Genomic DNA, 13030 nt, shown 5'->3' with positions numbered 1-13030 from the left:
TCTTACCTTCCTCAGTTTCTACTGGTTGCTGGGATAGAATTTTAAGAAGAACTGGATTTTTCCATACTCCTTCCCTTGTGATATCCACCAATATTTGGAGGTTGTTATTCCCAAATTCCAGTAAAGCATCATGTGAATCCTATAAAACGTAAAAAAGAAAGTAATTAAAAGTCTCTGCTAAAAATTAGGCCAATATAATTTTACAATATCTGTCCTAATATTTCACTTTATTCTAATAGTTACACACCATTCTGTCATTATTGCTTGGACATGTCTGCATTGGGATTTTAATAGTTCAATGTCCTTTCAGTTCTCTAATCCTACAGCAAAATTTCCCAATGTCAGACTTCTGAGTCAACTGAAACAGCTTAACTCAAAAAGTCTATTCCGCAGTTGTAACACTTTTGCAATGTTTCTCCATGTACGTTGAGAAAACTACAGGAATTATTGTATAAAAGACGAAGAACAATTTTGTATCAAAGTATATAGTGCTATTGAAGAATCTGTAATGAAGGCTAAATAGTTTTCATAGTGAGTAACAAGATGCCGACAGTGTAAAATTGTACATTCAGTGTTACTTTAACCATCTCACCTTCCTTAGCAGTACCCAAGATTTCTGTAAATATTGTCCCAAGGTTGATTTTATTTTTAGATAACTGCTGTAACTGTGCTCCAACTCTTAGCTCCGAGCATACCTGCTAACTGAAACCAAATGTTAAAGACCAAGCTACTTCTAAAAATTATTATAAAGAAAGTAAAACTGGTGGGTGAGCTACCAGTGAGACCATGTCAAAAACTAGTTTCTGATATCTGTAGAAGAGTTGGGGCTAATTGGCAGATGCAAAGATAACCAAGTATGATGACTAATTTCTGGCCTTGAGCCTGAAATGTTACTCACAAGCTCAAAGGGAAAAAAAAGCAATTTTGGAGTGTCACAGACGGACCCTGAAGATGCAAGTGACTTTACATGTTCTTGAGCAGAGCTCAAACTGCTCTTAGCTAACAACACAGAGACTGAGACATGAGCTACAACACACAAAGGTTTCACACTGTGTTTAAGCATTTGAGAACATCACTTAAGCAATCCTTATGCTCACACAGCTGTTCCTCCTCTCAAGTCTTTGCTTCCTGTGCAAACTGGATCAGTAAACCAAACTCACCAGAAAGAGCCTCAGGGGAGGAGTGGTTGTTTTTGTTTTTGTTTTTTTTAATTAAAGCATAATCAATTCCCCACTTTGCACTGAGCTAAATGGCATGCCAATAGAATCAGGCAGGTGAATGATATATTAGTGCTTAAGTCCATACTGCTGCCAAAAGATGCTCAAGTTGTAGCCTCAGGACAGCTTTAAAAACTCAGTGTAAAACAACAAACTGAGCTAAATATATATGCATGAAATAACCAACCACAGATCAATTTTCCTAAGTGGCAGTTATGATCCCCTAGAAGTCTATGAATATTATTTTATCCTCAGTTACAGGTGTGCAGGTAGAAAGGATACTGGGTCTTACCTACAAAATCAATAGAAGCGTATTTTGACAACCTCCAGTTTTGGCCTTTCTCAACTATACAGCACATACAGAATTAAGACTTTTCAATACAACAGGTTGCTACTGTGCATTCCCCTCCCTCATACTAATGTTACAGCATTAATATCTACCAGTCTCAATAGTAGATCAGATCAAAGACTAAGTCCAAAAAAACCCATCAGCACTTAGCCTACATGTTCAAACTTCACCTAGAAGGCTGAACTCAGCTCTGCAAAGGCATCCAGTACAGGTGTTATGCCTTGGGGAAGGGCAGAACTACCAAGGAAAGCACTGACGAGCTACAAGCCATGGCCTCAGAGACAGGCAGAGCAGCCCATCACTGTCAGAATGATGTAGCTGACAAAAAAAAATTAAAAATCATACAACTTGGACATGGGTCAGGTACTACTACTGAAAAGACTGCTGTCCCTGAGATTATGATATTCTGTGATCCAGACAATGTCTTCCCAACAGCAACTCTCCTCTAACCTGAAGGTATCAGGACAAGTACAGAGCCAGCAGAGCCCAGTCCAATTATGAGGATCATTCATGCTTAAGGGCTGAAAGAACCTTAGAAGGTGAGAAAGAACAGGCTTATTACAAAAGTAAACTGATTTGCTGAGTGAGCACTGTTTGAGATATCAAAATACCAAATATGAAATTCATCAACTTCATATATAGCATAAGTAACTAATTACTGCAGTACCCTCCCCTTCCATTATAGATGCTCAGCAGAACTATATTGGACCTACTGAAGAATACAAGGCTAATATTAATAGGAATATTTGTGAAAACTTATTTTGGATACATCAAAAGCCTCTGAATAAATCTAATGCAACATTTAAGTACATAGATCTTATTACGTTAGGACAACATAAACAGGTCCTAAAGAGCAGGACAGAATATTTTACTCTAGATGAAGTCAGAACAGGATAATACAGTAAGAGCCTATGGAAAAAGTTCAAAAGAAAAGACAATCCTTTGAACAGTTTACTGAGGACACCAAGATTTTTCAATCCTGGCAGTTTAAACTGATCAGCACCTCCTACAATATCACAAAAGTTTCTAGTTTATGATCGCCCTCAACTGACAACTTTTCTAAAGAAAGCATTAATGCTCTTTATAAGGCTTGAAGAGAACCCAGTGCCACAACCCATAGTCAGTAATCACAACAATAGATCTGTATTCCCACTAAGGCCATCCTTAAATGCGCAGTTTTATCTTCCTCAACTGACCAGACTATATCGATTCCCACAGTATCTCTCCACTGAATTCCCTCCCCAAGTTAACTGAGTTTACCTGTATTAAGAGCTCTGTTCTAATTCTGCTCCAATCTTTTCACTAATATTTTACAGCATTTCCCCACCTGCATCTGCAACCTTTTGCTTGCTGCCACTGTATAAATCTATGCTGATACTCCTGACATATAATCTCATAACTTGTTTTCATCTTGCACAGGCTGACTCTGGTCTTGCTTAGAAATAAGGAAAACTGGATTCATGGGGGACTGCAGGACATAACTGCTGTTATTTAGGATAACAGAACAAAGAGGTTCAGACACCAAATAAAGCTTTTCATAGCATTTTGTATATAAGCTGGACATTAGTGACACTCCACTTTCAGATCTAGGACAGTCCCCACAGCCTGCCGCTTTGAAATACAAGCTCTTACCTTTCACACAAAAAATTTATTTGACGTTTCACCAACTCTCACTACCTGTGCAGATCATTACAGAGCAACAATTACTGCAGGAGGATCTGAAAATACCTCTGTTCCACATTAGGAGTTATAGTCCTCAGAAGCCACACCTGCCTCTTTTGTTAGGAAAGCAATAAGCACATTTACATCTATCAAATTTCCAGTGCCTTGCTGCTAGATTTGCCTGAAGATTTGCACATTAACATGGTCACAGGCTTTAAACCTTCAAGACAGCCTATGAGTGATTCCTGTCAGAACTGTCAGAAGGTCTCTACTGCTCTCTATATTGACTGCATACTCCTTCTCTGGTGACAAGTGGGTCCCTACAATTTTCAGGGCAGGGTACAAATGTTCCCACTTTGATTTCTGCCAGAGTGCTACTTCAAAATCTCATTAGAAGTACCTATTTGTAAAAGTCCACAAATCTCTTCAGCAAGGTTTCAAAACACCACATTTAATCAGGTAACTATCTGAACTATGGTGACATTAGATGAGTGCTTAACTTGGAAGCCATAATTTCAAAAGGTCACTACAAAAGCCAAGTATATACTACTACACCTGGCAGTGGCCTTAGTTCTAAAGAGATCTGGGCTTGCATCACCCTTTGTAGAATCCCGGAAGGTAAGGGGCTCATGAGTATGTCTCCAACACCAATAGCTGGATGCTATGGACCCAACCAAGGATTGTTGGTAACAAGACCATAAGAAAAAACAAGATGTGAGTGGAGAGGGGGCCATGAGGAGGTAAGGGCAACACTTCTCTGGGACAAACATCCTTGTTCCAGTTCCTGGAGAAAAGCACAACAGGGCCCAGCACAAGTGTGGTAATGAGGCTAAGAAATGGGGATGGATTGTAGCGGGGGATCAAGTCTACCTAAGAACCCCAAAGCCTTCAACTAGTTTCCAGAAAGGTCTGAAAAAACTGACTGGACATGATAAATAATTTGCATAGAAAGTGAGAAATCTAACTTCAGGGCAGGGAAATCTATCTACGAAAAGGTACCTCTCACCAAGTCCAAGTGGCATCTCCAGGACTCTGGGCATCCCATCAGCTAGACCAACACTGGAACCAGGACTAGTGATCTCTTTCTCTCTTTTTTTTTCTCCCTCTTCAAGTCTTTCTTTCTCCCTTCCTTTTCATCTTATTCCTTTACCCAAACTCCCCCGCTGTGTGCTTATATAGTACGTCAGGGACTAACATACCAATTTCCATGTCAAGTGTGTAATTTACTAATAAAATTTTGTGAGTTTTTGTGGATCCTGTGACTTTTGCTGTTCCTTTTGACCACAGCCATTGCTCAGCCACTTGTTTCAGAAACCGAGAAATACACAGGCTTGTTACCTCATAGAAATTACTGTCCTTGGTAACATGAATTCTCCCTGCAGATCCCTCCAGTTAAAAGCTAGTCATTCAAACTGCTGCTTTATATCTCTGCTAAAATGAAAAAAAGTCTGTACATGCCCTCTCATACTCTGAATATGGAGGCACATTTTGTTTCAGGTGTAGGTCATCTCACTTGAAAACTTACATGCCTTTGAGCTCATTAAGCTTAGGGAAACCTTGTCACCATGTTCTAATATTTAAAGGGTAGCTACAAAAAAGATGGATACTCCCTTCATGCAAGGACACACATGGAAAAGGTATCAGGTTATGGGTACAAGTTACTCCAGGCAAAATTCTGATTGGACACATGAGGAGAATTTTTCACAATGAGAAGATTTCAGCCACTGGAATACTCTCCCCAGGGAAGTGGTGGATTCTTCAACATTTCTCAAGATTTGGCTGGACAGGGCACTGGGCCATCTTGTTTGGACCTTGCCTCTGTCCAAGAAAGGCTGGACCAGATGATCCCTGAGGTCCTTCCAACCTGGTCCTCTGTGATTCTGATTCACTTCTCTTTATCTAACAATGGCTGGATTAGTGAATTTAAGAACTCCTTTGGGAAACAATAATTCTCAACTTCTTCCATCAGCCCAAACACAAAAGACAAAATTGGGGCTGACCACCCTTACCTGTGGCATCCTCACAAATGAATGGGTCAGGAGCACAGACTAAGCCTTTAGCCAACAGCCAAACAGGTGGCATAGCTGGACATTGAAAAAATGAACTGATACACCTTCAAATCTGGCTCTGGAGTGCTGTGATGTCCACTGTGACCTGCTACAGTCAGTAAGGGAGTCACAGGACTTACGCACTCAAAATAAAGGACAATTCTTTGTCACCAGTAAACCACAGGATTTAAACTGTATTTACTGCACTTCTTCCTATTCCCAAGTACATGCCACACCCAACTGTTTTTAGGGTTCCCATGATAATAAATAAATACTCCATGGTATTTCAGGAAAAGGTCTGTCCACACCTGAAGTCACCAGCCACAGACAACCTCTGTCCCTTCCACTACTAGCAGGACTACAAAGCTCTACTGGATTGCTCCTCTCAGTTTAAAATGACAGGTTGTGGTAGCCAATCATCTCCAGTCTACTAAATTTCACACCTGCTATTTCGCTCACTGTAGGTGAAACAAAAGTAGAAACTCCTTCAGAACCTGCACCTTCAGAGCTACTGCAGCAGCAACCAAGCCTCAGGGACTGAGGAAATCCCTAGTCATAAGGATATAAGGTCTTGTGCTAAGTACAAGGACAGTTGCGAGGTCTAAATTCACTTCCACCTACTTTCTGCCAGAGTCTTCACTTAAATAACTGTGGTAGTTTTAGTAAGCCTTTTGGTAGGCCTAACTTTAGTAAGCCCCGATAATGTTATGTAGATTAGGAGACAGGTATCACCTGACTTAAGCAACCAAAGAAATATTTCATACTAGATGACGCAAACTGAGATATAAATACAGTAGCATAGAAGGTGTTCTCTCTCTTCCCATCATGGCCAAAGCAGAGGCAAGACACGCAGCTGCTGTCCTGCTGAAGTGGACCTTGGCTGCTGCTTACTGCTACCTTGCATTTTGTTTGAGTTCAACAAAGTAAAACATTTTATTGTTATTCTTTCTCTTTTGCCTTTTTGAGTGTCTTTTGAAGTGTATTTGGTGAGAAGTAGAAGATTGTTGTTGCATTTAACTTGTGTAGGTGTGTGTTATATTGTAATTCTAATTTTCTCTTTTCTCTCTAAATATATATAATTAGTTTAGGTTTAATGTGTAAAGTTTCCATGGGGTTTTTCCTCCCTTTTTGGGGCGGGGGTCGGGGGAAGGGGGAGAGAGGCTCAGACACCCTGTATTGAGCAGTTGGCATTTTGCCAGCTCAACCCAAGACAGTAACTTTTAACTGATACTAGCTTTCAACTTCACCAGTCACAGTTAAAGCCAGAGCAGGCAATAGTAGCAACAGAGCAGTCCTCGGCCCTGAAAGTGTCTATCAATATGAACATAGCAATACCACTCCTGTCTTTCAGCTCCATGAAGAACACAAGTTCTTGCAGACAGCTAGGTACTACCTCCAGAGTAAAACCCTGAAAACATCTCTTCCTTCTACACACTCTACAGTAGCCATCTTGATCTGTGTGTAGGAACATAGTAATATGAGATTGTTTCAGCAACACCTCAGAAGAAACACCTCTAGGAATCACCTGGACTAAAGACCTGTTCAACGATTTCCATCCCTCTCAAATCAGGCACAGACACTAACTTGCCACTCAGACCTTCACAAAAGCACTTCTGTTATCTTCAGAGTAATGCTTCAGAGCTATTACATCACTCCATCTCAGTCAGTCCTTCTCTCACATAAACCACAAGATCAAGATTTGCTATGCTTCTCTTGTTGCAGTTGCCACTGACTACAGTTATAAATTTGCTGTTGGCCCTAAGGCTTCCAATACTGTAACTGCAGTAAGTATTTTGCTGCTCAGAAATTCCCGCTGCCTGGGTAACAGCAATGCAGGACAGGGGGGATTCAGGGAAAGGTAGAAGAGAAAGTACAGAACTGCAGCTTTTTTTAAAAGATAAGTAAATTGCAAAAAAGAAATTCAGAACACTTACCTGAATGGACTGATGGAATCCTAACCACACCTCATGTGGCAATTCACTTTCAGGAATTGAAAGCAGTAGCTCAAAACAACTCCTGGAAAAGCAAAAGGCAAGTAAACAAACTACCTGAACACATTCTCTTCTTCCACTAAGTAGTATTTGTGGCACATATTTCTTAACATTCAGATAATAAACAATAGCAACACTGAAAACACCTAACAGGCTAGTTAACAGCCTGAGAGTCAGGCATGATTCATCATATGGAAAGAGCGCTCCTTTTTACTATGCACAATCTTGCTAATTTAAGATTGTAGCCACTCTTATACGACATAGGCTGTTCGATGTGGCTCAGGAACATTGCATCACAGAATTTCTACACTTTCCTCTCAAAGTAAACATAATAACCCTTCTGAATAAGACCCAGCATGGTTTCTTTGTCCATAGGGAGAATAAAATCAGCTTCACCTAAGTTAACGTTTCCACACTGATATATCTAAGAAAATAAAACTATAGAATGGTTTGAAAGAAAACACATGCATCAGCATAGAAACAGACCGGGATAACAGAAGCCTAAAGGTAGCCTAAAAGAGGTAGATTGACAAGTTATGTCAAGAAGAGCATCAGCACAGAAACAGACTCCTAGAAACACCTTACAGAGCCTTTGATACCAAATGGGGGAGCATTGCAATACCTATTGCACAGACTGCAACCAGCCATGGATGGCAGGACTGTTGCCTATATTGTTCTCAAACAGGGACTATGCAGCCTTGTATAGGACACGCAGATTACCTAAGACCATACTGCTCCACAGAACAATTTGACCTCATGTGCTGGTTTTAACACCTATAGGGAAATGAAAATAAGCTACTACCCTTCCCCCACACCTTTTGGTATGAAAGGGACAAGAAATGAGAGATTAGGAGTAAAATTAACAATTTACTAAAAGCACACCAGTATTAAAAACAAAAGTATACAAAAGAGGTGTTTTACCCACAAAAGGGTATTCACCACAGGGAACGAAAAAAACACTTCCTGAAGACAGCGCACACGTGGTCTCCAGATGAAGGCAATATGGCGACTGTCACCAGTGCCACACCACATGGCACTGGGAAACAAAAGCAACCGGGCAAGGAGAGCCCCTTCAGTTTAATATTCCCCATTCATTCTCAGCCCAAAACCAGCAGAAAGCAGGGACAAACAAACCCAGGAAGCTAGTTCGACCAAATAGAGATCATGCAGCCACTGGTTGAGCTCAGTTCTCCGCAGCTGCCTGCGCTCCTGCCTTCAACTCTCCCCTCCGCTGTGTGCTGGGGTCAAAACATCTCTGCCGGTACGCTGAGCCTGCACTCCACTCCCCAGCCCTGCTGGCTCAGCTGTGCCTCGGAGCTGTTCGTTTCAGCACCACAACTCCACAGTCACACCTGGGAGGAAAAACTGGAGGGGCAGCCAGCGGGCAGCAGAAGCGGACAAGTTTGCCGAAGCTTTAAGGGTACAGTAGGGCGGTCCCGTGGTGTAATGGTGAGCACTCCCGACTCTGGATGACAAGGTCGTGAGTTCGAGTCTCAGTGAAGACCGTACCGGGCAGTTAATGCCTCCCTGCCATCCGATCCCGTCAGATCTCGGGGTCAGCCCCAGTTAGTACCGGGTGCTGTAGACAGTCCTGAAGTCTTCACTGTCACTGTCCAAGCTCGCTGGGCCGTGGCAGATGGAACTCAGGACTGAAACAGTGGGGCCAGTTCTGCGCATGCTGTGCCTCACCTAAAAACTCTACTGCGTAGGCTCGAAGGGCACACCCACGTGGGGAGAGCCCTTCCCTAATCTTCGTTTGCGAAGTCTGGCCATACATACAAGGGTACAGTCCACCCCACTCTGCCGAGTGAGGCAACTGCAGGTTTCCGGCGCTCCTGCCAAACCATGCCCCCAGCGATGGCGTGGTGATACCGAATCAGCACCGTGGTCATACCCACACTGCCCTAAAAACTCCACCCCTTTTCTCTGTTACCAGGACACCTAATCCAACTAAAAGTGTTAACTATGACACTGTCTAGAGATTCACATAATTTACATATGACAAGTGTTTTCATAATATAAAATATAAGACTCCACACATTATGAACACACTGAACCAGTGCTATAAGCTACACATACACTGTTAGATAGTTGCAACTCATGCCACTTTGTCTTTAAAACTCCTCTCCCAAACATTATAAAAAAAACGGTAAGACATTTAACCTTACCACAGATAGAAGAGTGAAGCTTGGGGAAGTGGAAGACATGACCATAAAGCAAACATGACTTTCCTTTCCCTCTTCCTCCTGACCTCTGGTAAAAGCATTCAACAGTTACCTACCAAATGCTACGCCTTATCAGTTTTTAGCCAGATTCAGCCATCATACACATAAACAAGACTGAATGAACAAACACTGAATAAATGTCTGGCCATCCTTTTCATATCTCAAGTCTAAATTCACTGCCCATTCCTTTTCCTTCAAATACAAGTTTAGACCTCCAAAAGCTCTAAAAACTTTTCTTAGACTAGCAAAAAATACACAGCCTTCATCACTGTCATTCCCTCATTACTCACATCATTAGGCACAAAAATCTCAGGCATTATTATGTCAATGAAAAGGCCAGCAAGAGGATCACCAGATATTCTGGCACAGGTCTCAATTTAATAAAATAATCCAGACTTTCTTTTGCCTTGTACTCAAGCTTGGCAATACAAGCTAACTCACCAGTTTAGATGTCTAGACCCAGGTGGTTGCTAATAGTCTATCAAAACAACTTCACAAAGTCTCACAGCACTTGAACTCTATTTTAATATTAACACCCCACCCCACCCCTCCAAAGACAACAACAAAAAAACAAAATAAGAAAATCACTAGGTATGTGTCCACTTTTCATGCATGTCATACATTTTCTACGTCCAGTAGGACCTTCGCAAACTTCATGGTCAATGTGCTTTTGAAAAGTCTTGATGCACATCTCATTTCCAGATTTGATCAACCAATCCCAGCTACCTCCACACCCTTAATTCCTGGAATTACCTTTTCTAGAGTATTAGTTTTTCATATATGATACTGGTTACATAAAATAACAGGCTTAAACAAAATTATAAAGCAAGTTTTTACTCATTATTTTTCTGTACTGAAGGTCCTACTTGGACAGCAAAAAAATCTGCAATTACATTTTCAAAGCATATCCTAGAGTGAAATGACACTCTAGGAAGACAAGGAGAATGAATTTATGCCTCCAGTTATCATCTACTGTAGTAACACAGGACTGGTTTAACCAAGAGCCAAAAATTCTTTTGTTGAAAGTCCTCAAGTCTTCCTCAGGATCCCAACACCAAATACTCTGGTTTGGAAATCACTTCATGAGAAATCTAGAGCTCCAGGTGTGTAGTCACCATGTAAAACAACTTAAAGCACAGACAAAAGTAATATCCAAGACAACCCAATTAAAATATCTTGGGCAGAAAAATAATTAGATTTTGAAGTGAATTGACTAAGCTTTTAAGAATTGACTCAAACACACAGCTGCATAAAGACTTGCCAGGCTTCCCTACTGCCAAGAGGGACAAAGGGCTGTTAATTCTTTTTTTGTCCTTAATACTTCAAAACACGCCTCTCTCCTCAAAATCCCATTTCCCTCTTTATTGTAATGCAACTAAACAGAATTTATGTGTCATGGATAGGCCACAAATCAAAATACCAGGATCAACACATGAAGCCAAGCCTTTCCACCCCACTCTATCAGTACCACGACAATGCCTACCTATACAAAACTCAATTCCAAATTTAATTACAATTTTTACCATAAACTGTAATGTTTACATTATTAAAAAAATAAATATTCATCTCAAACTCAACTTGAAAATAAGGGTCTCCTAGATTTGAATGTCTTTATTTTGAAAGAAATAACTCTAGGCAAAAATTAACATATTATTTGCATAAAATTTTTCTGTAATCACTTTATATCTCATTCACAGAAATTTTTTAAATTAATTTTTAAAACCGTTTAGAACTGTCTTCTTTAGATTGTATTAGAACACTTTTCCTACCCTAATTTTAGAATCACAAAGATGACTAATTATACATTGGATGATCAACAGGAATAGTTCACTTGTTGCCAGGAATTATCCCGTGTTTTTTAAGAGTTGAATTAGCCCAACGATAGACAGCAAAGTAGTAAACATAAGTTACAGAATCAAACTGCAGTTAGGGAATCAAACTCCAACAGTTTATTAGGTTGAGAACTCCTTTGTTAGACAAACACCTAATTGTTACACGTGCTTGCTCACAGAGGTGCTGTGACAAGCAACTACACTCTTCCCAGAAGCAGCATCTGTTAGACTCTATAGGTACAAACCAGTAGGCAAGATAGAACTGCAAGCTTGAAGCAGACTGGTCTTACTGTTCAGACCAGTTTTGCTACTTAAACCAGACAACATTCAGAGCTCTTTTCTCTTTTTACGGTTGAAAAAGCATACAAACACCTTCTCAAAAGTTGTAGAAATAGTAAACTCCCTTTCAGCTCAGTGCCATCACAACATACAGAAGAAAAGTGGAAAGCAGTCAAATCGTAGCTACTGGCAAATACAACATGAATTATGAACAATTCTTTCTACTGTTTTAGCTTGAATCTATTAATCTTAGAACCACATAAGCCATTTTCAGGTGAAAGTAAAATTCTCACACTGATGGTAACATGAATGGCACCTTCCTCCTCACACAGCATACTTGGAAATAAAGCACTCATAGAAGCTTGACTGAACAATCAGCTTCTTCAAGGGCCTCCTGACATTCATAACAATAGTCAGTTAACTAACTCAGTAATGTCTGTGATAAAGCTAATTTTTTATTAATTGTTCTACAGAGGCAACACCTTTAAAATTGTTATACTGGGGGGTGAGAAGAATACACTGTGTTTGGGGCTGTAGAAACAAGCTGTTTAAGTTCCACTTCATCAAAGCATGTAAGTACCTTCCCAGCCATGTCCAGGAAGAACATTCTCGTCCCCATAGGCCCCACCTCAATTATGTGTCCAATCTGTAATCTACAAAAACAACTTCCTTTTTTCCTAAGGTTAAACAGTGAACCAACAAGGTCTCACGCTGCATCCGCATCATGTTTCTTACGGGGGGCAAAGTCTTTACATCACATCAGATGTACTGTGAAAACACAATGGACCTGGACAGGTGACAGGGAAAGCCAAAGTATAGTGAGTTTTGCTGTTACTGGCTGACACTGCTGAGAAAGATGTCAGGAGCAGTTCTTTCCCTCTTTTCCAGGAGGACTGCTGGAAGGGAATGAGGACTTCAATACAAAGTAGAGAACTTCTTTAAAACAGGAAGCTTGCTTGTTTAATTTCTTATCAAGGTTCAAGTCTGAAAATGCACAACTATGTATGCCAGCTGTGGGTAACCCAATTGTCTCCCCAGAAATCACAATTACACAGGAACAGTATGTTTTGATGTCCCTAACCAGGTAACAGTGTTCCTCGCTCATGAAACCTAACTAAATTCCCTGCTCTAACTTTTCTTCCTCCCTTAGAAACTTATGAAAAGAAAAACATTTAAGAGTTATTTTAGATATGCCATTTACCTCACCCTGTCTTCGACCTCACTCCTTGGATTTCTCATTCTTTAGATTCCTTTCAAATGTAATCCTCACAAGAACAGGGGAGATTCCATCAAGTCAGTCTCTCTATTGGTCTCAAGTCAGCCTTTCTACTGTCCTCCACCACAAGGTTTTCTGAATATACAAGTAACAGCAAACAAAGTCCTCACACTGAAAGCTGAAAGAAACCATATAAGCAGAAGCAGAATGC

The 13030-nt window shown here is 40.6% G+C and overlaps 1 protein-coding gene across 2 annotated transcripts in view; it reads right to left on the bottom strand.

Moving 5' to 3' along the window:
• The window catches only part of RLF (RLF zinc finger), a 48151-nt gene that overhangs the window by 28495 nt on the left and 6626 nt on the right, over nucleotides 1–13030 (bottom strand). Inside the window, exons 3-4 of one of the 2 annotated variants that reach the window (XM_071576781.1) lie at nucleotides 7211–7292; nucleotides 7–139 (exon numbers count right to left, since the gene is read on the bottom strand). In XM_071576781.1, coding sequence (XP_071432882.1) covers nucleotides 7–139; nucleotides 7211–7292 — 215 coding nt within the window. The remainder of the gene's footprint in view (nucleotides 1–6; nucleotides 140–7210; nucleotides 7293–13030) is intronic. The other variant, XM_071576782.1, reaches the window with a different exon arrangement.

Source organism: Pithys albifrons, chromosome 24, assembly GCF_047495875.1.
Source record: "Pithys albifrons albifrons isolate INPA30051 chromosome 24, PitAlb_v1, whole genome shotgun sequence".
NCBI classification, from domain to species: Eukaryota; Metazoa; Chordata; class Aves; order Passeriformes; family Thamnophilidae; genus Pithys; species Pithys albifrons.
This window is presented reverse-complemented; position numbering and strand designations above follow the sequence as displayed.